At 48.2% G+C, this 27,389-nt stretch overlaps 11 protein-coding genes across 11 annotated transcripts; 7 read left to right on the top strand and 4 right to left on the bottom strand.

Annotated features, from left to right (window-relative positions):
- Nucleotides 1–482: 482 nt before the first annotated feature.
- On the bottom strand, nt 483–1,637 carry BKA55DRAFT_512391 (uncharacterized protein; the record flags this gene model as incomplete). Its single annotated transcript, XM_046187802.1, has 1 exon — nt 483–1,637. The coding sequence occupies one exon, from the start codon at nt 1,635–1,637 to the stop codon at nt 483–485; it is 1,155 nt and encodes a 384-aa protein (XP_046049316.1).
- Nucleotides 1,638–2,969: 1,332 nt separating this feature from the next.
- BKA55DRAFT_690237 (uncharacterized protein) lies at nt 2,970–4,928 on the top strand (the record flags this gene model as incomplete). The annotated part of the gene is made up of 10 exons (XM_046199472.1): nt 2,970–2,998; nt 3,053–3,292; nt 3,350–3,367; nt 3,419–3,485; nt 3,546–3,609; nt 3,662–3,749; nt 3,802–3,913; nt 3,965–4,571; nt 4,626–4,697; nt 4,756–4,928. The coding sequence occupies 10 exons, from the start codon at nt 2,970–2,972 to the stop codon at nt 4,926–4,928; spliced, it is 1,470 nt and encodes a 489-aa protein (XP_046049317.1).
- An 821-nt stretch (nt 4,929–5,749) lies between these two features.
- Nucleotides 5,750–6,782, top strand: BKA55DRAFT_690238 (uncharacterized protein; the record flags this gene model as incomplete). Its single annotated transcript, XM_046199473.1, has 4 exons — nt 5,750–5,990; nt 6,041–6,424; nt 6,481–6,613; nt 6,668–6,782. 4 exons carry the CDS (start codon nt 5,750–5,752, stop codon nt 6,780–6,782), a joined length of 873 nt encoding a protein of 290 aa, XP_046049318.1.
- An 831-nt stretch (nt 6,783–7,613) lies between these two features.
- BKA55DRAFT_568528 (Metallo-dependent phosphatase-like protein) lies at nt 7,614–10,405 on the top strand. The gene is made up of 4 exons (XM_046192834.1): nt 7,614–8,221; nt 8,420–9,009; nt 9,059–9,963; nt 10,013–10,405. The coding sequence occupies exons 1-4, from the start codon at nt 8,047–8,049 to the stop codon at nt 10,041–10,043; spliced, it is 1,701 nt and encodes a 566-aa protein (XP_046049319.1). The 5' UTR covers nt 7,614–8,046; the 3' UTR covers nt 10,044–10,405.
- On the bottom strand, nt 10,406–11,106 carry BKA55DRAFT_568530 (uncharacterized protein). The gene is made up of 2 exons (XM_046192835.1): nt 10,902–11,106; nt 10,406–10,850 (listed from the first exon to the last, which is right to left on the bottom strand). The coding sequence occupies exons 1-2, from the start codon at nt 11,052–11,054 to the stop codon at nt 10,560–10,562; spliced, it is 444 nt and encodes a 147-aa protein (XP_046049320.1). The 5' UTR covers nt 11,055–11,106; the 3' UTR covers nt 10,406–10,559.
- A 154-nt stretch (nt 11,107–11,260) lies between these two features.
- BKA55DRAFT_568532 (P-loop containing nucleoside triphosphate hydrolase protein) lies at nt 11,261–15,083 on the top strand. Its single transcript, XM_046192836.1, has one exon. The coding sequence runs from the start codon at nt 11,338–11,340 to the stop codon at nt 14,971–14,973; it is 3,636 nt and encodes a 1,211-aa protein (XP_046049321.1). The 5' UTR covers nt 11,261–11,337; the 3' UTR covers nt 14,974–15,083.
- Nucleotides 15,084–15,169: 86 nt separating this feature from the next.
- On the top strand, nt 15,170–16,338 carry BKA55DRAFT_568533 (uncharacterized protein). The gene is made up of 6 exons (XM_046192837.1): nt 15,170–15,315; nt 15,371–15,610; nt 15,664–15,882; nt 15,938–15,996; nt 16,045–16,094; nt 16,139–16,338. Exons 1-6 carry the CDS (start codon nt 15,240–15,242, stop codon nt 16,311–16,313), a joined length of 819 nt encoding a protein of 272 aa, XP_046049322.1. The 5' UTR covers nt 15,170–15,239; the 3' UTR covers nt 16,314–16,338.
- On the bottom strand, nt 16,335–17,528 carry BKA55DRAFT_568535 (MED6 mediator sub complex component-domain-containing protein). Its single transcript, XM_046192838.1, has 2 exons — nt 17,009–17,528; nt 16,335–16,955 (listed from the first exon to the last, which is right to left on the bottom strand). Exons 1-2 carry the CDS (start codon nt 17,438–17,440, stop codon nt 16,434–16,436), a joined length of 954 nt encoding a protein of 317 aa, XP_046049323.1. The 5' UTR covers nt 17,441–17,528; the 3' UTR covers nt 16,335–16,433.
- Nucleotides 17,529–17,762: 234 nt separating this feature from the next.
- On the top strand, nt 17,763–18,564 carry BKA55DRAFT_690244 (kinase phosphorylation protein-domain-containing protein; the record flags this gene model as incomplete). The annotated part of the gene is made up of 2 exons (XM_046199474.1): nt 17,763–18,363; nt 18,437–18,564. The coding sequence occupies 2 exons, from the start codon at nt 17,763–17,765 to the stop codon at nt 18,562–18,564; spliced, it is 729 nt and encodes a 242-aa protein (XP_046049324.1).
- Nucleotides 18,565–18,748: 184 nt separating this feature from the next.
- Nucleotides 18,749–20,350, bottom strand: BKA55DRAFT_539576 (argininosuccinate synthase; the record flags this gene model as incomplete). Its single annotated transcript, XM_046190150.1, has 7 exons — nt 18,749–19,202; nt 19,258–19,683; nt 19,740–19,744; nt 19,796–20,065; nt 20,115–20,170; nt 20,248–20,261; nt 20,328–20,350. The coding sequence occupies 7 exons, from the start codon at nt 20,348–20,350 to the stop codon at nt 18,749–18,751; spliced, it is 1,248 nt and encodes a 415-aa protein (XP_046049325.1).
- A 1,006-nt stretch (nt 20,351–21,356) lies between these two features.
- Nucleotides 21,357–27,247, top strand: BKA55DRAFT_615231 (uncharacterized protein). Its single transcript, XM_046196703.1, has 3 exons — nt 21,357–24,742; nt 24,789–26,887; nt 26,932–27,247. Exons 1-3 carry the CDS (start codon nt 21,740–21,742, stop codon nt 27,089–27,091), a joined length of 5,262 nt encoding a protein of 1,753 aa, XP_046049326.1. The 5' UTR covers nt 21,357–21,739; the 3' UTR covers nt 27,092–27,247.
- Nucleotides 27,248–27,389: the final 142 nt, after the last annotated feature.

The raw sequence follows: 27,389 nt of genomic DNA on the forward strand, positions 1-27,389 counted from the left end.
GATGTAATCGTGTTAGAACAGTCTTTGTTGAAATTGATACAACATTGCATCTTTGCATTAGTGGATTCCAAAGCGATCAGACAGTGCTGATAAGGATTTTTTTTAATATCTGACACTGTATCCGGTAGTGCCTGTATCATAGCCTTGAGTGGCTGATGGTGTTTTAGAACGCTCTCGTCGTGGCTTGCTAGTACACAGTAAATTACTATATATAGAAGATGCTAGAAACCACAAAATATACCACAGAGACATATCATGCTATTTGTAATATTGTAATGAAAATTCCTGAGCCCGTATGTGAATTCCCTAACAAAACTGACAATCCCACGCTCATGATGCGATGACATATCTATCACCACTGGAATCTGAAGCAGACAAATCGTGAAAATAAAAAATTATATGTACAAGAAAGGTAGACCGTTAATCGCTTGTTGTATCATGTTCATCATAATATTTGTTTTTGTTTTCTCTGTTCAAACCTGTCATTGCCGTTTGGCTGGAACAACATAAGCCAACTTTGGCTCCTCAACGGCAGCATTTTCAAAATTCGACCACATGCAGAGCGATACCGGTGTTGCGGGAAGCTCAACAGGGCTTTGGTTCTCCTCTACAATTGGAGCAAGCGGTGGGTACGAGGGCGTGAACCCGGCTGTGGTTGGTGTAACAATGAACTTGTCATCAGGGCCACGAGCCAGATGTAGGTGTCGTGTTGACGGTGTACTTCTTGTAGAGAAGTACCCCCATGATTCTCGGGCTAACGACATTTCAGGAGTCTCTTGATCTCTCTTCTTTCTGAACCACTTCATCCATACAAATATGCCTACTCCAACCAGACAGCAGACGCCAGCGACAGTGCCTGCAGTCACCGCTCCTGTTGGACTTATACCACTGCCCTTCTTATCTTCTTCATTATCCTCTGGAGTAGTTGACTCGGTGGTAGAAGTCGTAGGGTCAGCTGAGGCTGAGGGCGGTTGGACAACTCTGCCAGGTGCCTCTGATGTTTCGAGTGATAGAACATCAGAAGTTGATGAGGATGTTGTTGTGGATGTCGGAGCAGAAGTTGTGGCTGAAGTATATTCAGGAACAGGGAGCAGAAAGGCATAGTTTTCATCCTGGTCTTTGTCGAGTACGCACTCCTTATCGTCTTTGCAACTATATCCAAAAGGACAGCATCTCCTGGCCCCGTTCATGGTACCACAGCGTTTTAGTTTCCGATCTAGTGCAAGTGTTTTGACCTCAGCTTCTGGGTTTGTTGATGGGTTCTGTCTTTCGACGTTGCAGGTGATTGGCAAAATGATCTCGCACTCCCCTTTCGAGTTCTTTGGACAGCACAAAGCGGTTGTGTTTGCAGCAAGAACCTTGCAATCAGACTGCGAGGAACAACAGAAATCCCCAGGAAGGCCGTTGCCACACCAATGATCTCCAGATATCGGACACGACCCATCTCGCTCTTGGTGCTGTGATGGAAAGTCCAAGAAGGACGGAGGAGCTTTTCGAGGGCTTTCAGGTTCTTCGACGGCAAAGACTCTAACATGAGGTTCCACGGCAGCTGGACTTGCTGGAGCCAACAGAAAGGAAACCAGCACAAGGAAGATCCTGAGGAGATGTCCCTCGTGAGGCTGGAGAGTAAAAGCCATGGCACATCTACATGGAAGATGGACGATATTGCTGACAGGCTGGGGTTGAGATATGCCAGAAGGAGAGAGAGAGCTGGTAGCAATGAGAGCGAAGCGCCTCATGTGCAGACGCCGTGCAGCAGTTCTTGATGATAAAGAAACGAGAGATGCAACTGAAAGACGCATACCAAGCTATTCCTGAAGCCCGGTCTCATTGTTGGTTCTGCCCTACATGGATCACAGACCAAAATCATCTCTATTTTTCGAGTTGTTGGTTCTGTTCTAAGAAACAACCAAGTCAGCCTCGAGAGCATGGGTCGCGGATCGCCTGGTGACGCCAATCACGAAGGCATCCTAACCGCGGGCGCGACAAATAGCGTGGACTAGGCCCCAAGAAGTGGTCGATGTGCCCCTGTAAGTTATTCTCCCCTGACACAACCCAAACCCTCGGAAGCGAGGCCAGAAACGACTCTCTTCTATAGGGCAGTGGTTTCGAATCCTTGAGGAGCAAAGAGACGCAGGTTCAAGGTCTGGCGCTTATACAAGTGGGGAGGATTCTGTGAGAGACGCGCTATTGGGAGTTGAGACAGCCACTTGGCCGCGGGTGGTGAAAGACCAGCCGGCCAAAACGAAACGAAACAACCAAGTCAATTGCTGTATCTGTATGTCTTTGGGGAACTGCCTTGGGTTGTGATAACGGGCTTGTGTTGTAGCTAGCTGATGTTGAGGGGATGGGACTCGAAATAGCAGCTTCGGTATAGCAATCATCGGATTGGCTCTTGAGCCTGACTTAAGATATCTTCTTTAATTGATAACTGTCAATAGAATGCATCATATTGGGCATGGATAGCTCATCAAAGAAAGAAAACACAGTCACCATGGTAAAGAGCTTCAGCAACAGGGTTCAGCCATCCATTGACCCATGCCCTAAAAATCCTAGCAATAAGTGGAGTTGTCCGAGCAGAAACGTCTTTGTCTGTTGGATCTCAGATGCAAACTCATAAAGTTAACATTGAGTATTCAAAGCAAGTGTAACGTTTAGTAGTTAAATTAATAAAATACCATAGTAACTGATGAGATACAAACTGAGATTCATTCCACATTAAGCTCCACCTTCAAGCTTAATAAAAACGCACGTGCCATGTCAATTAACAAAAACGCCCTTTGCTTTGTCGACTCCACGCGAACTCGGGTTGTCGGAGAATCCTGATGCGATTATCGGGGGCTGCCGCTATATGCCGAGGTATACGCAGATGGAGAGAGAGGGCACTGTATTATGCGACAGTTCGATCATGATCATTGACCTCGAAACAAAATCTGCAGTATTATTTCCAGTCTCTCAACTCCATCGCAATGTTCAGTCGACTTGCTCGATCTCCGGGGTAATTTGAAACTCTCAGAAGTCTACTGACCATGCTAATCACTATTATCCATAGCACCAGGCTCTTTAGCCGTCCCGGTCCTTTAAGCGCCGCAGTCTCTAGGAAGCAAACATACAGGCTGGGCCCTATGCTATCTCAAGAGGCCAAAAGGAGGCAAAGGGAAGCCCAATTGGAGATGGGGATACAAATCGAAAAACCCACCCACAGAACAACTATTCAACGTACAGAGACATCGCAGATTCGCATGGAACGCCAGGTCTGGGATGGTAAAAGTACAACCGAGTATCGCACCTTGTAAGTGAAATTGCGCTTAGGGGATTAAGGTCGCTGACAATTGGCCTTGTGGTGCAGTCCTAACATGTGGTTACGGTGAGTAGACGACCGCGCTTAATCGTTTGCTTAACGCTCATGGGTTTCTAGAGACAACTGCCAGTGCAACCAATGTGTTAACCAGGATACAAAGCAAAGGAATGTTGACACTTTCCAGGTGGGTGACTACTTCTGTGTCACATAAGGGGCCATGTAGCTATACTGACACCCGACTTAGTTGAAAGAGGAGGATCTCAAAGTAGTTGATTTTAATGAAACAGAGGACAAACTCCATGTCAACTGTAAGAGCGAATTCGATAAGGAGTGGCGCTATGATAATACTGACTGCGATAGGGTCTGACGGCCACGAGAGCCAGCATCCTTTGTCATACCTCTACTGCTGGTTCAAAGGAGCATACACCAAGGAATTTGGCAAGGATCAGTAAGCCCATCACCACCAACTATTTACAATATCGAGGTCTCTAACAGTTTAGTGTAATTCAAATGTGGGATTCATCCATTGCGAATAATCCTCCCTCAGTTCCCTACAACCAGTTCTTTGTCGACCACGGTTGGCAAGCTATCGGTGAGCTTACGAAAAAGATTGTAAGGCATTTCGAACCCTGTGATCATGGCGCAATAACTTACGGATCATAGCGTATTCACGGCTTCTGCTTCGTCACAGATGCACCAGTCTATCCCGAGTCCACGGAAGATCTCCTAAAGCGCCTGGGTCCCATTAGGAATACACATTATGGTGGCTTCTACGACTTTACACCAGATCTTGCTATGGCTGATACGGCGTACACAAACCTCGCTCTGCCAGCTCATACAGATACCACGTATTTTACCGAGCCTGCTGGTTTACAGGCATTTCACTGTCTCTCACACGAGCCAGCTCCGGGTGAAGCGCTTGAAGAAGGGGAGTCCTTAGGCGGAGAGTCACTCCTCGTTGATGGCTTCCAAGCTGCTGCAACTCTAAGAAAGGAGAACCCTTGGGCGTTCGGAACTCTTAACCGAATCGAGCTACCGTGGCATGCAAGCGGTAATGTAGGAATATCTATTGCTCCAGACAAGGTGTATCCCGTCATTGAGCAGGAAGAAGGGGGCCATTTGAAACGAATTCGTTGGAATAACGATGATCGTGGTGCTGTGAACCCTTACGACGCTAAGAACTGGTACGCTGCGGCTCGAGTGTGGAATGAGATATTGCGCCGCAAGGAGAACGAATATTGGTTCAAGTTGGAGCCCGGAAAGATCGTCAGTAAGTGGAGAGATGCCCTTGCTGAAATCACAATCCCATATTGACCTTCTCTAGTCTTCAACAACTGGCGAGTTTTGCACGGCCGAAGTGCGTTCAAGGGTATTCGCCGTATCTGCGGCGCCTACAGTAGGTCTCCCATCAATGCTCTGAATTTTACACAGTGGTCTGACCTTTCACTCAACAGTCCCCTATGATGACTTTGTGTCTTGCTACAGGGTGACAAACACACCAGGAGGTCGGGTCGATGGACGCAGCTACAACAACAGACCGAGGATCACGAGCCATTCTCGGTATAAGGGCTACAGAGACGTTACTAAAGCTCCTGTACGCAAACCGCCTGTCGCACAAGAAAGTTGAAGAAGGCCGGCAAATAAGGAAGCGATTCGTTTAGCTGGGTGACTATTGGAATACTCGTCCCCTTATCAGTGAGACTCATAAATCAGATCCCCAGTAACATGCACTTCCCGACTGTAGCAGTTTGTGTCTCAGCTGTTCAATGTTAGATAGATGTAAGGTTTTTTTTTAACCGCGATAATCGTCAGCCTAAATGCAGTCACAAGATTATGTAAACCACCTCTGCTACGGCACAGATGTCAATGGCGGGGAACGCTTTAACCCCGCGATATCCATTCCGGCCGCTTGACAGATTCAACTCGGCGAGATATGGAGAATTAGTCGGAGCTGAATGGACAGTAACGGGGCCGAAAGTGAACACCCGGACCCTGGCAGAAATAGCAGTCACACTAGAGGTATTTCTCCATGAAGTTGTTACAGCGTATCACAAAACATCAAGTCTTACAAACGGCTAATCTGTGAATGACGCTTGTTCATAGGTGCGCCAGACAGTGGAGACGACTTTATGCCTTGCTAACCTCCAGACTTTAAGGTAATACAGTACGTTGGGTCCACTGAAGGGACAAGGGCTGTGAGAGATTCTTGGTTTGATGTGCTTGGTTCGTCGATAAATGTCGCAAAATGAGGATAGATTATTCCATTGGGAGAAGAGCCGAGGATGCTTGGTATTGGACAAAAGTTACAGGACTATAAAGTATGACAGTGCCCTATAAATATTTATTTGGGTGCGTAACCTTGTTGACCTGAAGCTTACCTATCACTCAAAGCCAGAGGCTCAGTAGTAACAACATCAACATTGTCTGGATTCAAACTCATTCGCAATCATGGATCCTAAAACTGGCGCATTTCACCATGACAACATGGGTGTGCCAGATACTTCCAGAGTTCTTCCACTCTTCTCTCTCAAAGGCCGCACAGCTATTGTCTCTGGCGCTGGTGCAGGTATTGGTTTAGCCATTGCTCAAGGGCTGGCAGAGGCTGGCGCTAATGTAGCTATCTGGTACAACAGCAACAAGCAAGCACTGAAAGAAGCCGAGAAGATTGAAAAGGACTACGGTGTCAAGTGTAAGCCAACTTATCTCTACACCATAGCATCGTAACTCATACAGCACCAGGCCGAGCATACCAAGTCAATGTCATCTCACCCGAGGCAGTTGACAAGGCCATCAACGAGATCATTTCCGATTTCAACGGCCGTCTAGATGTATTTGTGGCCAACTCCGGTATTGCCTGGGAAGACGGGCCTTTCATCGACGGACCAACTGAGAGAGCTCGCCGTGTTATGGAGGTCAACGTTGACGGTGTCATGTGGTGCGCCAAGAGTGCAGGAGCACATTTCCGGAGACAGAAGAAAGAGGGCACAACTTTGGATGGAAAGAAATTGACCAATTTTGTGGCAGGCAGCTTTATTGCTACAGCATCTATGAGTGGAAGCATCGTCAACATCCCTCAACTGCAGGCAGTATACAACGCTTCGAAGGCAGCTGTGATCCACTTCTGTAAGTGTTATATCGTTTGCAGAACTAAGTTTCTACGACTAACTGTAGTCATTTAGGTAAATCCCTGGCTGTGGAATGGACAGGCTTTGCTCGTGTTAACACCGTATCACCTGGATACATCAAGACCGAGATCACAGATTTCATTAGCGAGGACGTCAAGAACGTTTTTAAGGAAAAGACAGTTGCTGGGTGAGTCTAGACTGACATCAAAATTCACTTACTATTAACTAACACCATGTCTAGACGTCAAGGTGAAACTGGAGAGCTCAAGGGAGCTTATTTGTACCTGGCTAGCGATGCCTCATCGTTCACAACTGGTCACGACTTGGTCGTCGATGGTGGTTACTGTGTGCCTTAGAGATATCCGAACTGTTCGCAATTGAGCATCTCGAGTGATACGCCATGTCATGGTTGTGTATTGGGGTTAGCTATGCATCGGCACATGGGAGTTAGGGACATAGATATTCAAAGGGGTTTCCATTGAATATGAATACATATCTCAACGTCATTTTGCAGCAGACCTAAGACGACATGCTTGGCCGAGGTCAAATAAGATGCTTCAAGCTACCAATCTTGGGCTGGAAGCGCCAAGATGGCTCTATCAGGAAAAGACTGTTCCAAGCAAGGTTCTATTGACCTGCACCAGGACGAACTATTCAACTGCTAAGAGGAGCAATGAAGTGTTGACGAGCTGTAACAACGAACTGGTAGATGGGCGTAATACGGGTCAGGAATGTAAGGATACATGTCCTCATCAATGATCGTTAGATTTCAGATTCCTCTGCCTCAGGGATTTTATTGGACTAGGCTCATAGGTTTGTGAATAATATCGATACGAGCGCAAATGCGCAGAATGTTACGAAGTGAGCAATAACATTGCACCATTCACCGCTCTCTTCGTCAAAACCGTTATCCCACTTGGATCGTTGATAAGATTCTAGGCCCAGCCAAATATCCGATTTTAGCAGCAGGTTTCAGGGCAGTCGGTACCTTCCCTTTCCCTTCCCTTCCCCGTAGGACAAGTTAAAGTTGCGCAGTAGCGCAGAGAGAATGAAGAGTTCAGCTGTATCTTTTCCATTGGTAAACGAATGATGACCACGCGAGCGAAAATGCTACCTTTAATTACTGCTATCTTCTAATTGGGCCGAGGTCAGCACCTGTCATGGTAATAAACGTGAGGAGCTGTCAGATTCAGAAGAGCTGCCCAGACGGTCAAGTACTGTGCCCGCATTCACTGGTATATCTCCACCTATCAACGCTGGATCAGTACTTAAGCTCCCTCCCGGGATACCCCCAAGCCCGGTGGCCCCTTCCTTTAGAATTGCTCAACCGTCATCTCCCAACTGGCAGTGGCTGCTGAGTTCTTACCTCCCAACCTGACCTCCCGCTCTTTCTGGTCAGCCCTACCTACGGCCAGTAACCGTCTTCTTTCAAACCCGGCCACGGCATTTCCTCAGAAACTTCACTTGCGCATCGCCGTCTGCCTTTTATTATAGTCGCATTGCATTATCTCTTATTGCAAGTTTCTATAAGTATCACTCATTCATCGATCACAACTAGCAACACCTTCACCGCCGCCAGCTCTCCCCTCCTCTTGCCTCGTCGCCCCCTAGCCGCCCACCATGGACTCTGAAGGCGAGGCCAACACTGCGCCCTCTACCGAGGAGCGACGCAACGTCCAGGTCGACAATGCCATTCGCGCCATTCAGGAGAAGAAGCCGGTCCCCGAGATCGATTTTACTATTCACACCATGGAGGATAACACCCAGGTCAGCACTCTGGAGCGTGTGTGCAAAGGTTTGTGACATCCCCTCTAGTTGTCGCCGCCTCAACCCCGCCATCATCATCGACGACAATGCTGTCGCAGATTTGTCCACAATATTCCTAGCTACCACTCAGGCTAGTATCATGAAAACTACAACTCTACGGCTATGGTTTTTCTCATAAGCATCTCTCGAATACCTTAACTGACTCGAATCTATCGCATTTTCACAGATGTCCAAGCGCCTGCCATGTACAAGCCTACCGACGAACAATTCTTCGAGGATGATACCCATTCCAAGCCCAACCTTCAGTTTCTTAAGCAGCATTTCTATCGCGAGGGCCGTCTTACCGAAGAGCAGGCTCTTTGGATTATCAGGAAGGGTACCGAGCTTCTGCGCGCCGAGCCCAACCTTCTGGAGATGGACGCTCCCATCACTGTCTGTGGTGACGTTCATGGACAGTACTACGATCTTATGAAGCTGTTCGAAGTTGGAGGTGACCCTGCTGAAACCCGATACCTCTTCCTTGGTGACTATGTCGATCGAGGCTACTTCAGCATAGAGTGTGTTCTCTACCTCTGGTGTCTCAAGATTCACTACCCCAAGACCCTCTGGCTGTTGCGAGGAAACCATGAATGCCGCCACTTGACTGACTACTTCACCTTCAAGCTCGAATGCAAGCATAAATACTCAGAGACTATCTATGAGGCCTGCATGGAATCATTCTGCGCTCTTCCCCTTGCTGCTGTTATGAACAAGCAGTTCCTTTGTATTCACGGCGGACTGAGCCCAGAGTTGCACACACTCGACGACTTGAAGAGCGTTCGTTGATCTGCACTCTGCCCGTATGACTGTGACTGACCTTTCCTAGATTGATCGTTTCCGCGAGCCCCCTACTCAGGGCCTCATGTGCGACATTCTCTGGGCTGATCCTCTCGAAGACTTTGGTCAGGAGAAGACAAGCGATTATTTCCTACACAACCATGTCCGAGGATGCTCATACTTCTTCTCCTATCCAGCCGCTTGCGCTTTCTTGGAAAAGAATAACCTTCTTTCCATCATTCGTGCTCACGAGGCCCAAGATGCCGGTTACCGCATGTACCGCAAGACCCGAACTACCGGCTTTCCAAGTGTTATGACCATTTTTTCCGCCCCCAACTACCTCGATGTGTACAACAACAAGGCCGCGGTCCTCAAGTATGAGAACAACGTGATGAACATTCGACAGTTCAATTGCACTCCTCATCCTTACTGGCTCCCCAACTTCATGGACGTCTTCACCTGGTCTCTTCCTTTCGTCGGAGAGAAGATCACCGACATGCTTATTGCTATTCTCAGCACCTGCTCTGAAGAGGAACTTAAAGATGAGACACCCTCTTCAACCTCGCCCGGCCCCGCTTCGCCAGCTTTATCCAATGACCCTGAGTCGATTGAGGTTCGACGAAGAGCCATCAAGAACAAGATTCTCGCCATCGGTCGACTGTCTCGTGTATTCCAGGTGCTTCGTGAGGAGTCTGAGAAGGTCACAGAACTGAAGACTGTTTCTGGTGGAAGGTTGCCAGCGGGAACCCTTATGCTCGGTGCCGAAGGTCTCAAGAACGCAATTAACGGATTCGAGGATGCTCGAAAGGTTGATTTACAAAACGAGAGGCTGCCACCCACTCACGAGGAAGTCGTCAAGCACCAGGAGGAGGAGCGAAACACCGCGCTTCAGAAGGCAGCTGATGATGCCAACAATGACAAGAAATTGCAACAGCTCTCTAGAAGGCTCAGCACGTAAGTCATCTAATATCACGACATGAGTTAAGCCACTAATACCCGCCAGTGATCGCAAGAACCGGGCTCCAACGTCATGAACATAGTTGTACAGTAGCATATACGTTATTGTTATGAATGCTGGTGAAGGACTTGGATGAACGATTAATTATCATTCTCCCATACATGAATGGCTGCCGAAGGCTGCCAGATTTTCCTCTTCGTCGTGACTGCTGACACTCTGGTCATTACACCAGCAACGAAAAAAACAGATTGTTGGTACTAGTCCTACGCTCTGAACTTGGGCAAGAAACAAAAGCAGGATAGATGACGACGTCGTTACTTCGGGTGCCAGGTAGATATACAAATATCATTGAGCACATGGTCTATAAGTGGATGTGCTGCCCAGAGTTTTCAGTTGGCGATGCACCTTAATGAATACATGAATGCTTTTAAATAGTCAATTATGATTTGTGTCTGATGATGGCAGCTCCAGTAAACTCTCTTGATAAACCTTGGTGTAAACCGTTTCAGCCCTTGTCTGGACACTGGCGGTAGACTATTATGGCCACGGCATATCTTGCTGACGTCTCTCAAGGGCTACCTCTTCACCAAACTCATAATACCTTCTGGACAAGCTCCAAAAGATCAAAGAAAGCCTCACGCTCCAGGTCTGTTTTGGAAAGTCCAAGTCCAAGGACTAGTATTCGTCGGTCATCGGGCGATCTTAGACAAATTTGGCTGGCAATCTGTGCTGCGTAAAGCTGTCCTAGAGTCTCACGCTCCTCACCCCCTCCACCAAATAGTGTTGTTGGTGTGAGATGTGTTGATGGAAGAAGGCCTTTGTTTGAACTGGGCAGATTCATCTCAACAACTCCAGATGATGATCCTGTTAAGGGAACTTGTATCTATTACGATGTCAGCTCTAGTAGAGCTTGAAGATAGGAGTACTTAATTACCCATTGTGAAAGTCGACCTTCTTGGGAGATAGTGAGAAGGATCTTGTCGGTGAAGCTGGTGGATGTAATCTTTGTAGCGACCCCATTCACGAGACCCGACAACTCTCTGGATCTCGACGGGAAAGAGTCTTCTCTAACATCAACAGTCGCCATGTTTGAAGGAGGATTATGCTTTAGTAGAGTTGAGCTGTAGCATCGAATTCCGTTCTAGAGCTGCTAGGTTCAGGCGTCGCTGCTGAGCTAGGCGGCCCCACCACCCCGCACTATACCGAAAGCAGGTACAGGTTCTAGCGGTAATTCACGGCAGAATGACTTTGATTCCAAAATTTCATGAAATTCATAGTTGCATCTGCGACTTGAGTTGATCCTCCAACGTATCGACATTTCATGCCATTTTCACAAATTTTATTGTCAATTCGCTAGACAATAACTCAAAATGGCTAAATACGTTCCTCGTCAACGCAAGCACAAAGTCCTCGCCCGTGAACGAGCCAAGGAAAATGCTCAGCATGAAGTCCAGGACAACCCAAACCAGGAGATCCTCCTGCCGACAGCAAAGGCTGATCGTGAGGCCAAAAAGGCACAGATGAAGGCAGAGCTTCGTCAAGAGGGCGCGAAAATGAGCGGAAAGAAGGCCAAGCGGTTAGAAAAGTACATCGAGGGCAAGCTGCGCAAGGATGAGTCCCGCGAGCTGATGGCTAAGCTTGCTGAGCGCCAAGTCGACACGAGCTTGTTCTCGAGCAGTCGAGTTCTTGGTCAGGGTCGCGAGACCAAGAAGGAGGCATTGAGGCGAGCTATGAGAGAGGAGAAAGCTGGTTTGGAGGGTGGTGAGGAGGAGAGAAACGAGATTCTTCTTGAGAAGAGAAAAGAGCTAGACGCGGACGAAGAGGTATCAAGCGATGAGAGTGAAGAATCTGAGCCCGAGGAACAAAAACCATCGAAGCCCACATCAACGCCCACGTCCACGCTCAAAGAGTCAGATCAACCGAAAACAGAAACATCTGCGCCAGCAATTGGTTCAGGTCTGAAGAGACCGCTCGAGGTTGACGACGAAGGACGACCGGTGATCCAAAAGCGACAGAAGCGAGGCGGGGTCAAATCAAAATTCTCCCTGGTTCAAGTCGAAGCGCTACCTGAGCCCGAATCTGAAGAAGTAGACTGTGATAGAAGCGATAACGATAGCGACGAGTGGAATGGGTTCAGCGACGACGCGGCTGAAAAGGACAATAAGGACGAAGATGACAGCGAAAGCGAGGAGGAGGCTGAAGAGGGATCTAGTGAAGGATCTGAGGAGTCTGATGACGACGAGGAGAATGAGAACATGGAAGACGCAGACGAGAACAAAGCACAGAGGTCATCATCTTTCAAGGCATGGGCGCATCAACAACGAAACGAAGCTCTCGGTTACCAATCCATCGAGGGAACAACAAATCTTGAAATTCCTAAGCCAGATAATTTCGTTCCCCGAGCCCCTGAGCAAGATCCTTTACCAATGGAACTACAACCAACGCAGAATATCAACCGGAAGGTTTACAGCGTAACGGTCACAAGAATACCAGAAGTCCAGGAGGCTAGATTAAAACTTCCTGTGGTATCGGAGGAACAAAGGATAATGGAAGCGATTCATAACCATGACATCGTCGTTGTTTGTGGCTCCACAGGTTCCGGAAAGACTACTCAAATTCCTCAGTTCTTGTATGAGTCTGGTTATGGTTCCCCTAGCTCGCCAACGCCTGGTATGATTGGTATCACTCAGCCTCGTCGAGTTGCTGCTGTCAGTATGTCGAAGCGAGTTGGTGAGGAACTTGGTGATAAGTCTGAGGTGGTGGCCTACCAGATCCGTTTCGAGGGCACAGTTGATCCCAAGACGGCTATCAAGTTCATGACCGATGGTGTTTTGCTACGAGAGGTTGCGCAGGATATTACACTGAAGAAGTATTCGGCCATTGTCATCGACGAAGCTCACGAGAGAAGCGTCAACACGGATATTCTGATTGGTATGCTCAGCCGAGTTATCAAGCTACGAGCAGAATTAGCAGCAGAGGACCCTACAGTCAAGCCTCTGAAACTCATCATCATGTCTGCTACATTGCGGATAGAAGATCTCACCATGAACCCGACGCTTTTTGCTACCCCACCGCCAGTGTTGGAGGTTGAGGGCCGACAACATCCTGTCACCATTCATTTCTCCCGAAGAACTCAGCATGATTACGTGGAAGAGGCCTTCCGAAAAATTAGCAGAGGCCACAAGAAGCTACCGCCTGGTGATATACTCGTGTTCTTGACTGGTCGGAATGAGATTCTGGAGCTCAGCAAGAAGCTCAAGGCTACGTTTGGCGGTCCAAAAACTGCCGACGGACCTAAAGTACAAATTTCTGCTAGCGAGGCTCCTGTTGAGGTCGAAGATATCGAGTTCGGAGACGTGGATGACCGTAATGGCGACGATTTTGATGAGATACCCACAGATGACGAAGATGAGGACGATGAGGATGAGTTCCAGATCGAAGAGGACCAGGAGGTTGCACCATTAAAGATGCGAGTTTTGCCTCTTTACTCCTTGCTTCCAACACGCGAGCAGATGCGAGTCTTTGAGCCAGCACCTGAGGGTACACGAAACATCATCTTGGCAACCAACGTGGCGGAAACCAGTTTGACTATTCCTGGTATTCGATATGTCTTTGACTGTGGACGATCGAAAGAGAGACAATATGATCGCTTGAGTGGAGTTCAGAGCTACGATATTGGATGGATCAGCAAAGCCAGCGCAAACCAGCGATCTGGTCGTGCTGGTCGTACCGGCCCTGGTCACTGTTACAGACTCTACTCCTCTGCAGTATATGAGAGAGATTTTCCAGCTTTCACAGATCCTGAGTTGTTGCGAATGCCTATTGAGGGTATCGTGCTACAGCTCAAGGCGATGAATCTGCAGCATGTTGTCAACTTTCCCTTCCCTACACCACCCGACCGACGAGCTCTTGCTAAGTCTGAGAAGCTGCTGACATATCTCTCTGCAATCTCTTCGACAGGCCAGGTTACCCAGATTGGCCAAACTATGTCTGTGTTCCCTCTGTCTCCTAGATTCGCGCGCATCTTGTTGGTCGGCCATCTTCATGACTGTATCCATTACACGATTGCTCTTGTTGCTGGTCTATCAGCCGCCGAAATTTTCCTTCCAGAGAACCAAGCCATTCCTGCGCTCGCAGCAAAGGATGACACCGCTATTCGTACAACATCAGACGTCATCGCAGAAGATCGTCAAGCCAATGTGCGAAAGATGTTCAACGAGGTTCATAAGAATTTCTGTTACCTGGACGATAAATCCGATGCCATCAAACTTCTGCAAGTCGTGGGTGAGTTCGCTCATGAGCCTACAGAGGAATGGTGTGAGAGCCATTTTGTCAGATACAAGGTGCTTAAGGAAATTCAACAGCTGCGGCGACAGATCACAGAGCTGTTGAGGACAAATGTTTCGGCTTTCACCAGCCTGAAATACCAGGATAAGCTGGATCCTCCATCTCCCAAACAGGTTGCTGCTCTCAAGCAGATGGTCGCGGCCGGCTTCGTGGATCAGGTTGCTATTCGAGCAGATCTAACACCCAACCCTCCTGAGCAATTCCGCAAGCCTCGCCGATCTATCGACGTTCCATATATCCCCTTGATTCCTATCCACGCTGGCAAGGAAGTTGAAAGCGACCGTGCAGTGTATATCCACCCCACCTCACCTCTTGCCCACATCAGTATTCAGGAATGCCCTGAGTACATCGTTTACTCTTATCTCCAAAGAGCTGCGCAATCGGTTGATGCGGAGAAGCGTCCGAAGACAAGAATGCATGCCCTTACAGACGTCACTGGCGGGCAATTAGCAGGATTGGCCAAGGGAACACCTCTTATCACCTACGGCAAGCCGATTAAGGAGCTCAAGCCCACAACAGGCACGGATGGTGCTACAGTACGAGAGTGCTTTGTGGTTCCATACTTGAGAGCGGAGAGCACCGGTGGTCAAGGATGGCCTCTCCCAGCGAAGAAGGTGAAGCAGAGAAAGGTTCCTGGTAAGGGATGGGTTGTGGAGTAGTGGTTGCAGATATGGGAGATGTTTTGATAATGTATTCTTGAACAGTTGACATAGACAAGATACCTCATGGTTCATACAAAATGACATATTATATATATTTACGTTCTGAGTTTTGACAGTAAACGGTGTTGTGTGATTGGGTGATCTCGACGTCATCATGCAAGCATGATGTTATAACATGAGAACTTCGAAAGACACGGCTTCAGTTGAGTTCGTAAGACTAAAAGTTGTGCCTTTTGTGGTTGTTTTGTCGTGCAATTCTTGACATGTCAACCATAAATATGTCTGAAACATCCAATACCCTCTTCCCAGGCGTGGCTCTCGTCACCGGCGCCGCATCGGGTATGTTGCTCTGCTCCAAATAACTAGTATTCGGTTCTTCATCTAAAGACACAAGGCATTGGACGTCAAATCGCCATATCGTTTGCCGTAGAAGGATGTCAGAGGCTCGCTCTGTTTGACAAAGACAACACAGGTCTAAACGATACAAAGACGGCCATCAAAACTGCAGTTGGAGATGCAAATCCAGATGTGTTCATCAGGCACGTTGATAACCTTGACACAGATGAAGTTGCCAGGAACATGGAACTTGCTGTCAAGCATTTCGGGCGTATTGACTATGCCGTCAACTGTGCTGGTATGTCTATGCATTGTTTTGCTTTGACTCCTACTCACAATGGTATTGGAAAGGTATATACGGTCCAACAAAGAAGAGTCATGAAGTCACACCTAAAGAGTTCGATCATGTTATGAACACCAATTTTCGTGGTCTGTGGCTGTTTGCACGGGAAGAGCTGAAACATATGTCCAGTCAAGATGTCGGGCTTACTCATGATGGACGTCATGGGTTTAGAGGTTCCATTGTCAATGTTGGAAGTAACCTCGGCCTTGTGGGCAAGCCAGAAACTCGTAGGTATCTGCCATACCTTAACATGCTTATATCGACGGGCTAATGGTTGGGCAGCGGTATATAGCGCCTCGAAAGCAGCGATTATTAGTTTAACGAGAAGTGATGCTATCGATGTGAGTCAGCAATAGACCTCTCTCAGTCTTCCTGTTTAACACACATAGTATGCCAAGAATGATATTCGGGTAAACTGTGTCTGCCCTGGAGTTATTGAGTAAGTTATCTCTTGTCTACCAACCGCCATACTAACCTCGCTAGAACTCCTATGACAGCTGATGTTCCAGAAGATGACCCGGCCGTACAGACTGCTGTTATGAAAAGAAAGGGAACTCCGCAGGAAGTAGCAGATGCCGTTTTGTTCTTATCAAGTCCCAAGGCTTCTTTCATTCAGGGTGCAGCGTTGTCAGTTGATGGCGGTTATACAATTAGTTAGGAATGCTAAAATAGATAATAAGAGCACAATAATGAACTGTATTGGGGTATCAAATTACTGTATAAACACTAAAGACAACTTTTTCCCCTACGTCAACGCCAATCCCTTGCTGGTAATAATTCAAGACGCAGCTGGTGTGCTAGTAGAATTTACCATTTTGCTCTTCTTACGCCTAGGCTTGGGGGCAGTCGCTGATTTGGGTGTTCTCTCCTTGCTCTCCTTCTTATCATCGACCTTTGTGTTGATTGTTGGCGCATTAATACTCCTGATGGGACCATCCGTCTTTGCAATTTGTGGTGGTTTGCGGCCTGTTGTTGTAAGGTGGAACTCTCCTGGGCGACCTGTGATAGGGTTCTCGTCGATGTATTCGCCGCCGTACTTCATGTGAATCATGAAAGACTCTTCTGCAAGTCTTTCCAGAGACTTCTCGTCATCCTTCTGCGCGGCTGCTGTAGGGGCAGTCGGAGCTTTGCTGGCTTCGTCTGATACAGGCATTGGGGTCGCCGCTGCAGAGTTCTGGATCTTTGGCTTTGTTGACGTCTTGGCTGATGGGAGCTGGTAAAAATTACCCACAGAGGGACCCCATTTTCTGACTGACTCAGCAGTTGTCACAGCATTGGTAACTTGTGAAGATATAGTCAACTATAATGGTGAAATTAGAACTGTTCGCGAAACAACTGCTGCAAAGAACATACAATTCTTGCTGAAAGAATGGCACTAAGAGTTGGTGCCATGTAGATATTCTCCCCCACGACAAAGTATGTGGCGTGAACAGTAATCTCATCGTCGTCATATGCCGACTTTCGTCTCGTTTGCTTGCGAATGACCCATACACCTGTACCAGCTCCAGGGCCAGTCTCAGCAGGTTCTTCTACAACCCTGAATTCAAGGCCCGACATGGTGTTGAGATGTGTCTCGAAGGCTTCGCGTGTCTGAATGACTGGATACATCGATGGTACATTCATGGCTTGGTTATATACAACGGCGTTGTTCGACGTGCGCTCGAAGAAGGGCGACTCTGCGAAGTAGAAGAGGATGGTGTTGTTGTGCAGGCCGCCCATCTGCTGAATCGCCATAGGAGAGCGCCATTGGATCTCATCGAGGGGAGGATCGTTTGGATTCGACATTGCGACGATTCGTGGTTATCTTGTTAATATTGTTGGTGTAGGTTTCTTTGTTGTATTTGTTGCTATGGATGGTAATATTCCCTTGGAGTTTAGTTTAAAGGTTCAAGAAACGTATTGAAGCTCAAGCTCTACGGATATTTGTCGTGGGGTTCCGCTTCTAGCGCGTTACAAGGGCGGCCGTGTTCCGCGTCGCGCATCAATTTCAACCTCCAATCTTCAATCTCACAACCCTCTTCGTCCTCATAACAACCGAAAAAACATCCATATATCGACGCCAAAAAGGGGATCTATTCAAGACAAGGCCACCGGCACTAAATACGCCATGGATCTGCTTTCAAGTATCCGCAAGACCGGTTCCAGAGGAGGCGTCAACTTTAGCTGGGATGAAGTCGCAAGCTCTTCCCATCGCGAAAACTATCTCGGTCACAGTCTAAAAGCACCTGTTGGACGCTGGCAAAAAGGACGCGATCTCAACTGGTATGCCAAAGCGGAAGACGACTCTGGAGAACCTAACGAAGATGGTGAGACCGAGGAGGAGCGTCGGGAGAGAGAACGAAAGGAAGAATTGCGCAAAGTCAAGGAGGCTGAGGAGGACGCCATCGCTAAAGCCCTGGGTCTGCCACCCCCTGTGCGGAACTCTTCTGGTGCAAATGCAGTAGAGGTCGATCCCAGTAAACGAAAGGTCGGCCCAGAAAGCGGTCCTGTTGAGGAAACTGGAATCCAAAAGAGTGAGCGCTCAAGACGTCATGATGATACCGAGAGACGAGAACGACGAAGACAGCGAAGTCACGATCGCGATCATGATCGTGAGCGCCGTCATCGACGACACAGGAGGAGTCGAAGTCGCGACCGTGATGGAGGCAGGGAACGAGATGAGGATAGACCAAGGCACAGACACAGAGATAGGGATGGTGATAGGGAAAGTAGGCATGGCCATAGACGTCACCGTGAGGGCCATCTAAGAGGAGGTAATGAGGAAGATGAACGACGACACAGGGATAGGAGCAGGGAGCGCCGCCGATCGAGATCGAGAGATAGACGCAGACGCAGTGCCAGTCCTAGGCGTCATCGTCGAGACTGAAGTCCCAGCTTCTGGTCTTGAACTCAACATCAGTCGAACATAAGATACCCCTTCCAGAGAAAACAAGAAGAAACGCCTAGTCACCATTTGTATTCATCTTACAGTCCAAATCAATGAGTCAATTCTTTGCGGTTCCTATATAAAAGGAAGCTTGCATACTTTTAAAGCTCCCTACCTAACCCAACGCCATACCAAACCACTGTTGTTACACTCATACTATTACTATATTAGGACTGGCTAAGGGGTTGGCCGTCCTTAGCCTTCTGAGCACCATACTTCTCCAATCGGATAGACTGGATAGCAATGAAGCCAGTGCTGTCCATGGGAGAAAAGGTGTCGAGACTGTCCATAGAAGCATCCTCCTGGGAGTAGAGGCTGCTGGTCTCGCTGGATCGTCCAAGGACGTAAACGTTGCCCTTGTACGCACGGAGTCGGACCTGGCCGTTGACACCCTTTTGAGCAGAAACGATAGCCTCGTCGAGCCACTCACGCTCAGGGGAGAAGTACATGCCATTGTAAAGGCACTGGGACCACTCGATAGTCACAAATTGATCTCTGAGCTTGCGGACCTTGGAGTCGAGGACAAGGCCCTCGAGATCGACGTGAGCAAGACGGGCGATGGTGAGACCAGGGGTGTCGTAGCATCCTCGGCTCTTGAGTCCGATCCATCGGTTCTCGACACTGTTTAACTGTAAGCATCGTGTTATGGTACAATCAATGGTGAAAGTGGACGTACATGTCAATTCGACCGACACCGTGGTCGTGACCAATCTTGTTGAGCAGCTTGAACAGCTCTACTGAATCGGTAGCCTCTTGGTCAGGGGTAGCAACCTTAACAGGGAGGCCCTTCTCAAAGTACACGGTGAAGTCGAGAGGCTTGTCGGGAGCCTCAAGAGGATCGACAGTTTGGGTCCAAAGGTCCTTAGGAGGAGTGTGGTCGGGGTCTTCGAGAATGCCAGCCTCATACGAGCAGTGAACGAGGTTCTCGTCCTGGCTCCAAGGAGCCTTGGGGGTCGATGAAACGGGGATGTTGTTCTCGGCGGCGAACTTGAGGAGATCCTGTCGACCCTGGAACTTCTCACAGAACTCGGGGAGTCGCCAGGGGGCGATGACCTTGATGGAAGGGTTGCAAGCCTTGAAGGCGAGCTCGAAACGAACTTGACTGGGGGGTTCTGTTAGTTTCATTGGAATAGAATTTTCAAAATGGAAGTGTCATACTCGTTCTGTGATAGGTTAGCAGGTGGTTCTCAGATTCTTTGAGGGCTTTTACTTACGCCTTTGCCTGTGCAGCCGTGGCTCAAAAGATTGCAGTTGTACTTCTCAGCAACGCGGACCTGGGCGCGAGCGATGACAGGTCGGGCCAGAGCAGTTCCAAGGAGATATCGGTCCTCATAGATGGCATTACACTGAATTGCTCGAAAGACGATCTGCTCGACGAACTCCTTCTGGAGGTTCTCAATGATCATGCGCTCCGCGCCAAGAGCGAGAGCCTTCTTCTCCACGGCATCGAAGTCCTCAACCTGACCAACATCGGCGAGGAAGCACTGAAGAATGTCAGATTGAATCTCGGAAAGGAGAGGGAGATTCACATACCACAACCTCATAGCCCTCGAGAATGAGCCATTTTAGGATTGTGGAGGTATCAAGACCTTGGCTAAATGTTAGCAACAAATCTCACATTTGATCACTCCAGGTGCATGTTAGAGAAAGAGTCAGAAGTATATACCTCCAGAGTAGGCACTGAAATCAAGAGTTAGCAGATGTTTTTAATATCAATGGTCGATCGTCAACGGCAAATAAACTTACAGACAAACACGGCCTTTTGACATAGTGAAGTCGTTTTGTTGTGTGGGGTGTTATTTGGTCAAGGCGAAGAGAAATGGTGATGTTGAGCAGCAAGCTTTGGTGTGTGAAGTTAAGTGTTTGAGTTTGAGCAAATGGGCAGAGCGAAATAACATATATTATATACCTCGAATTTGACTCACTTCCAAAATACTCGTCTTCCGTACAAAAAGCAAAATCTTAACTCGGGCATGCACCCAGCCGTGCCTATCACAAAAAAGTGATTCACTTACAACATTTCGGCCTCCGACTCCGGACTCGACGAAGTATCTACGAAAATCACCCCAGAATTTACCAAGATATAATTCAGTTAAAGGCTTGGCAATTAACCTTGATAGGAAGCGAGTCATAGCTATTTGTTGGGGGAAAAAGAAATCACTATCAAGGGTCCCATTTTGAGCTGCGAATTCGGCAGGCTAAGGCGATTGTTGACTCAATATCGAAAATTCTATGGACGGATCTGAGCACGGCCCTGGTCTAAGTCGACGGGATCCATGGCGGGTAGCGGCGGTGATCCTTTTTTGACAAGGCCCACGACAGCTTATATTCGTTGGAAAATGCCTAGAAATGTATGTAACCCCGATGCACCTAAACTCTCAAGTTTCAACGATGATGAGGGTTCTATCAATCTGGACAAGTCGTCCTGCAAATAGCGTTGCACAAAGCCCTCAGTTTCAGTCAAATCTCCGAGAGACCCTTGATTCTTAAGACAATTAGATCTCCTCCACCAGCAGCATTTTCAGTCCTTTAGAGAGTAATTTTCCTCAGTGACGCCTTAGATCCTCCATGTTCAGGTAATCTGACTTTTGTACAAGGTCCAGTAGTTTACCATAGAAATTATTTGGATGGTGGTGATAATTAGAGCTGAACTTAGCGGCGAGGCTGCCCCATATCACTATATCCTACCAGTGCGACGGTGATGGTGTGAGTCGATATCCATCTTGATTGGCCAGAGACAGTGGACAACGTCACTTTCAGGGACCACCTCCAACAGCCTCGGGGTCTTCGATGGACCACGAGTTTGAGATCATATGAACGATGAAACCGTCTTCATACCTCACCCAGACTTCTGGTTTCTCGACACCATCCCCCTTTGCCACAACGTTTGCTTCCTATTGCGATTCTATCACATTCTCCTATATGCTTGGGGCGAGAAAATCTATCACCGTTTGCCACATCTCACCGTCGTACGTACTTGCTGTCTGCCTTGCTTATACTCCGAGACCACTTCCTTAAGTTCGTTCACAGAAATTATCATAATTAACGAACTATAGATTAACGGTGTCTCTTTCTCTTTTCTGGACATATATCTTTCAAAAACCTGACTCTTCCATCGACACAAGAATGCACGTATAAACCATCACAAGACTACCACGATGGACTATTCGAGACTACGAGCCGCCGCTTTACGCGATGGCGAAGACGAAGAAGCCGTTACCGTCGATACTCGAGCTCTTATCGACAAAGTTCTTGCGCGATACTCGGGCGAATGGACAACATTGCGAGAGCTAATCCAGAATGCTGCGGATGCCCAGGCAAAGACGGTCAGCGTCAAGTGGGAAACTCTACCATCAACACAAGTGCCACTACCGAGTACCACGAACCGATCCGAGATACTGAAACACACCTTGTCAAACCATACTCTACGCCGATTAGTTGTGCAGAATGATGGACAACCTTTCACAAAAACAGACTGGGGAAGACTAAAGCGTATTGCTGAGGGCAACCCCGACGAAACCAAGATCGGTGCCTTCGGTGTCGGTTTCTACAGTGTTTTCGCCGATTGCGAAGAGCCATTCGTCAGTTCCGGTAACGAGGCCATGGCATTCTACTGGAAGGGAAATGCACTTTTCACAAAGAAGTCTCAAATTCCAGCAGATCAAGCCACCCATCATACAACCTTCGTTCTCGACTACAGAAATACAACTACACCCCTCCCGAACCTGTTGTCTGTTAGCCAGTTCCTTGCGACAAGTTTGACCTTTGTTGCGCTTGAGCGCATTGAGTTCTGGATTGATGACTACCAGATTCTTTCTCTGAAGAAAAAATCATCACCGAGTGTTGAGCTTCCTCTTCCCCGAGACCTCGAGGCGAGGACAAAGGATGGCCTAATGAAGGTCACTAGCGTTGATCGCACAAGCACACAGATCGATGCGTCTTACATGGCCGCCATAGGATGGAAACCACAAGCCACAACATCCACCACGAAGAACGAGTCTTATGGTGCCCCTGAAACTCCTTCCTTGAGATCCTTCTTCGCCCGTCTTACATCAAGTGCCTCACAAGCAGGCATTAGGACCAAAGCACAGCACGAGGAGAATGCTGCGCAAGTGGTGATTTCCGAAGATGTGACTAAGCTTTCATCCTCCACGATCTTCCTTCGGGCGACTTCTGCAAGCATCCGTACAAGCGTAGCCTCGTCCTTTGCTTCCGAACTTGAAAGAGCGACAAAGAAACCCCCGCCCAAAACAACCAAGATTGCCATCCTAACTTCGTCGTATGATGAGACTCAAGCGTCGCAAGAGGCCGCAACTTCGGGGGCGCTCGGCAAAGCTACAGATGTTTTTGCATCTGTGCTTCCCAATAAAAAGCCGGGCGGCCGTATCTTTATTGGCTTTCCCACCATGCAGACTACCGGAGCTGGACTCCATATTTCAGCACCATCAGTGATTCCCACTGTGGAAAGAGAGGCCATCGACTTGAATGCTCGCTGGGTCAGGACATGGAACCTTGAGATCCTTCGTGCTGCTGGTATCATTACTCGACTGGCCTTTGCCAACGAGATGAGCGACCTGAGTACTCGGATCAAACAGGTTATGGCCAAGGAGACCAAATTCTCTCCCGCAGTTATCGCCAAGTTCATGCCAGAGGCTCTTCACATCCTCAAGACCTTCACCTTTGATGACTCAACCCCCAGCAGTCAAGTTGGTCAGATTATTGAGGAAGCCTTTTGGATGTGCTTTAAGAAGGCCTCAATCGAGACCTACTCAACACGAGGCGTGTTGCAGACAGTAGATGTGCGCATTGCTTCCGATGAGATGAGTAAATTCGTCAACAGCATCCCTGTTGTACCTGAGGAGATGAAGGGTGTTCCATTTGTGAAAAAGCTCATAGACTTCGGTCTTATTTCACACATCACAGTCACAGATGTGAAGAAGGAGCTGGAGACAAAGGCTATGAACAAAGTCCAATTGATGAACTTCATCAGTTGGGCGGGTAAGAAGAGCTTGAGTGGTGAGCTCGATCCCGGCAGTCGATTGGCTTTGCTTGAAGTAGCTGTTGGTACGATGAGTGATGATGGAGAACAGGGCGAGATAATTGCCCTTGGTAGCATTCGGAATCATCTCATCGCGAACAGGATTCCTGCAAACTTGCCCATCCCTCCTACAACAATCCCTCATGCGCTCACTGCCAATTCTCAGCAGGCTGAGTTGCGTGCTTTAGGATGGGAGCCGTTAGAAATTCTCCCCTGGTTGAGATTCCTTTTGGACACAAACTCTTCTAGGTCCGAGGAACAGAACTTGACTCAGTCATCCAAGTTTGCCATTCAGGTTTTGACTGTTCTCTCGAAGAACTTTGAAAATTCGAGCCCGAACGCAAGGACTACCATTGTGTCTCTTCTTCAGGCAAACACAGTTGTACCTACGAAGCAGGGCATGAGAAAGCCCACTGAGTCCTTCTTCCCGATTGTCAAGCTTTTCGACGACCTTCCTGTCATTCAAGGTTGCGAGAAGATCAAGGAGAAATTTCTGGTCACCATTGGCGTCCGCAAAACAGTTGATCTCGAGACCATCTTCACCAGACTGTTGAACGCCTCTAGCGAAGGGCATCAGAAATGGAGTCACATCGAACTTATCAAATATTTGGCATCTGTCCGCGAGGATATCCCTGGTGAAGACCTGAGCAAGCTGAAGCAGACACGCTTTTGCCCAGCCGAAGCTGGTCCAAAGGGTATGGAGTCAACCAAGGGAACGAAAACGCTTCACAAGGTTTCGGAGCTATTTGAGCCTAAGGACTCTTTGCGTGCTTTGCAATTACCTATCATCCAGTGGCCAGGGCCTCCTGGTAGCTATCGACCTGCAAGTCCAGAGGCTAGATTCATAAATTCTCTTGGACTCCGGCCTTACCCATCTGTCCCTGAGCTCGTTGAGCTAATGTCTGGCAAGGATGAAAGTCTTCGAGTTTCGTCCATGACATATTTCCTCGCCAACCACCAGATCAACGGATATGGGTCATTCCAGCTTGGTGGCAGTCTTAAGGCAATCATGCCTCTTCAGGGCAGTACCCGTCTTGTACCGCCTTCGCAGTGCTTTTACAATCCGCGAGCGTCTATCCTCGGTTTTAACATCCTGAGGAGAGATCTACACGACCATGCTATCGTAGGTTTAATCTAAAACTTGACAAAAACTCAGCTAATATCTATAGAAATTCGGTGTTTCAAGAGATCCACCAATGGTGGACTGTGTGAATCGCCTTTTGGCATCGCCTCCTCAAGATCATCAGAATGCTGTAGCACTTTTCAGCTATTTTGCCTCTCGAATCACAGAACTCGGCGAGAATAACCTGGTCAAATTGCGCAACGCCTCGATAGTTCCTATTACAAGGACTACTCGATCGTCTGAGAAACCGACCTCTTCTATGACGCATGTCAGTCCTTCTCGGGTGTACCTTGGGGCTTCGACTACATATGGAGATATCTTCGACTTTGTCGATTTTGGCCCTGAGGCGAATGCATTCTTGTTCCAATGTGGTGCCAAAAGTGAGCCCACCAAGTTGGAGGTTGCGCAAATGGCATGCAGTGAACCAGCCCGTCTCCTTGGTGTTTTACAGAGTTCGGAGAAGTACCTGGATCTTCTGAAGTCCTTAGCGGAAGCATCCCCGATACTCCACCGAGATAAAGAATTGTGGAGGAAAATGCGTACTGCACCCTTCCTTCTTGCGTACAAAGAACTCGCGCCCCCCAAGGGGAAGTCAGACGACCTAGAGGAAGAGGACGAACCCATTCGACAGTACCAGCTCGCCTCTGCTAGCCAAATAGTGATCCTGGATGATATCATCAGCTACAGATTGTTCAAGGATCGCCTTATTTGTGCACCGGAAGAGGATGCGCTTGAGGATTTCTATCTGGCACTTGGTGCTCAGAAATTGAGCAGTATTGTCCAGGAGGAGGTTAGAATTGGGCCTCATAGTGACAAACAAAAGGCTGCTCTCAGTCTCCGCAAACATGTTGTCGAGAGATCAAAGATCTTTCTTTTTGAATACACAAACTATCGACGTGATGCTATCAAGCATGACGTAAAATGGCTGGACAAGAACCTTACGGTCCACATTGTTCGCTCAGTGGCTTTGAGAAGATCTCTCAAGGGCCAGTATCAGACTCATACGGAGAAGCGATCAGCTGCGAGTGAAAAAACCAGCAACGGCTGGGTTCTTTATGTTTCTGATGAGTCGAAGCCTGATATGTACCAGATCGGTCAAGCCATCTGCCAAATGCTGCTAAACCGCCCAAATCAGCAGGCTTACCTCTTCTTTGAGCCATTCCTCACACTCGATCTTTACGGTTTGAGGAATCGCGGTTACAATGTCGATCGTATTCTTCGAGCCAAGGCTGCCGAGGCTAGAATTGCTGAGGAAGAGAGACGAAAGGCACTGGAAGAGGAGCAGCGCCAGATCAAAGAGAGAGAAGAGCAATGGGGAGCTGAGGCAAAAGCTGCTGAGGCTGCACGCGAAGCTACTAGGATCCCAGAACCTCTTGGCCCCATGATGCCAGGTTCCTGGGACTCGCCTGAGGAAACAAAGCGCTCTCCTGAACAGCAGGCTAGGAAGAGCAGGGGACTGTTCTCAAACATCAGTCGTCGACTTGGATTTGAGTCTGACCAGCATGAAGACGAATCTCACAGGGAGATGAACAAGTTCTTGGATAGACCTAAGGAGATTGAGGCACCTGGCGGGAGCTCATCCAACACCGGGCAGAAGCCGCAACAGGATGAGGGCAGAGTCACAAGCCCTGCACTGGTGCAGCAGAACTTGCTTAATGCCATCAAATCAACCCGGGCTTACGGATCTGATAGCGTCTTTTCGGAGCCCAAGGTCAACGAGGTCAAGGAACAAGCCACTTACTGTGACAAAACCCCAGCACAGAACATCACTTTCATTGCAGAGACGTCAAATGGTATGAAGGTATTCTTCTCCAAGGATATTCAAGACCCTGGAAGTTTCTTGTCAAAGCATCTGAACAACCTGAACGTCTTCTCCAGTATGTTAGTTGAGGTTGGCAATACATACTCTATGTCACCCAAGGTCCTGCATATCTTTTATGATGAGGCTGGCGGCACTATTGCTTTCAATACTGGAGGCAGTATCTTCTGTAACTTCAGGTTCTTCTTGCAGTTGCACGCCGCGCAAATTGAAGGAAGAAGTGGACAAGCCAAGGCAGAGGCTGGTACTTGGTGGTGGGTGGTTCTGGCACATGAACTTGCACACAATCTCGTGTCGCTTCACAATGCTGATCACAGCTACTATACGTAAGTTTACCCCGTCTCACTTAATATCATACTAACAATCCTAGTGAATCGTTTATCCAGCAGTATTTCCCCAAAATCGTGGCCAAGGCGGTACAATGGACTGCAAATGCTGGGTCTCGCAGCGAGACACCCTTGATTGCACCACCTCCATCTGGTGCACCACCACCTTACCCTGGTCAATTTGGACGAAGCTTGCTAGACTGATGAGTGTTTTATCATGGCATAGCGGGGAGTTTTGTGACGTTTGGCTTCTTAGGATATCACCTCTCTTGTTGTTCTGATGGTTGGGACTGTAATTAATACACTAGACTTTAAGTAGACTCTAGATTCTTTAAATATTATATACGGGGTCTGATTCACACACCTTACGGTTTCTGTCTCGCAACAACGATGCAAGTTGTGAAGTATTTGCAGTAAGATGGTTCATCACAATGTTATCTGCAGGTGGGATTTAGAGACTTAGCTTTATGCACATACTCTGCCCACACTGATACTTTCGGTT

This window comes from Fusarium redolens (genome assembly GCF_020744475.1).
Source record: "Fusarium redolens strain MPI-CAGE-AT-0023 chromosome Unknown BKA55scaffold_8, whole genome shotgun sequence".
NCBI classification, from domain to species: domain Eukaryota; kingdom Fungi; phylum Ascomycota; class Sordariomycetes; order Hypocreales; family Nectriaceae; genus Fusarium; species Fusarium redolens.

Coding starts and splice junctions, on each gene's coding strand:
- BKA55DRAFT_568533 (XM_046192837.1), top strand. CDS start 15,240: ATGTCAACCATAAATATGTCTGAAACATCCAATACCCTCTTCCCAGGC. Junction 15,316..15,370: donor CGTCACCGGCGCCGCATCGG/GTATGTTGCTCT, acceptor TAAAGACACAAG/GCATTGGACGTCAAATCGCC. Junction 16,095..16,138: donor GTCTGCCCTGGAGTTATTGA/GTAAGTTATCTC, acceptor TAACCTCGCTAG/AACTCCTATGACAGCTGATG.
- BKA55DRAFT_615231 (XM_046196703.1), top strand. CDS start 21,740: ATGGACTATTCGAGACTACGAGCCGCCGCTTTACGCGATGGCGAAGAC. Junction 24,743..24,788: donor ATCTACACGACCATGCTATC/GTAGGTTTAATC, acceptor TAATATCTATAG/AAATTCGGTGTTTCAAGAGA. Junction 26,888..26,931: donor GCTGATCACAGCTACTATAC/GTAAGTTTACCC, acceptor TAACAATCCTAG/TGAATCGTTTATCCAGCAGT.
- BKA55DRAFT_568532 (XM_046192836.1), top strand. CDS start 11,338: ATGGCTAAATACGTTCCTCGTCAACGCAAGCACAAAGTCCTCGCCCGT.
- BKA55DRAFT_568535 (XM_046192838.1), bottom strand. CDS start 17,440: ATGTCGAATCCAAACGATCCTCCCCTCGATGAGATCCAATGGCGCTCT. Junction 16,956..17,008: donor CCATTCTTTCAGCAAGAATT/GTATGTTCTTTG, acceptor TCACCATTATAG/TTGACTATATCTTCACAAGT.
- BKA55DRAFT_568530 (XM_046192835.1), bottom strand. CDS start 11,054: ATGGCGACTGTTGATGTTAGAGAAGACTCTTTCCCGTCGAGATCCAGA. Junction 10,851..10,901: donor AAGGTCGACTTTCACAATGG/GTAATTAAGTAC, acceptor ACATCGTAATAG/ATACAAGTTCCCTTAACAGG.
- BKA55DRAFT_568528 (XM_046192834.1), top strand. CDS start 8,047: ATGGACTCTGAAGGCGAGGCCAACACTGCGCCCTCTACCGAGGAGCGA. Junction 9,010..9,058: donor CACTCGACGACTTGAAGAGC/GTTCGTTGATCT, acceptor GACCTTTCCTAG/ATTGATCGTTTCCGCGAGCC. Junction 9,964..10,012: donor CTCTCTAGAAGGCTCAGCAC/GTAAGTCATCTA, acceptor AATACCCGCCAG/TGATCGCAAGAACCGGGCTC.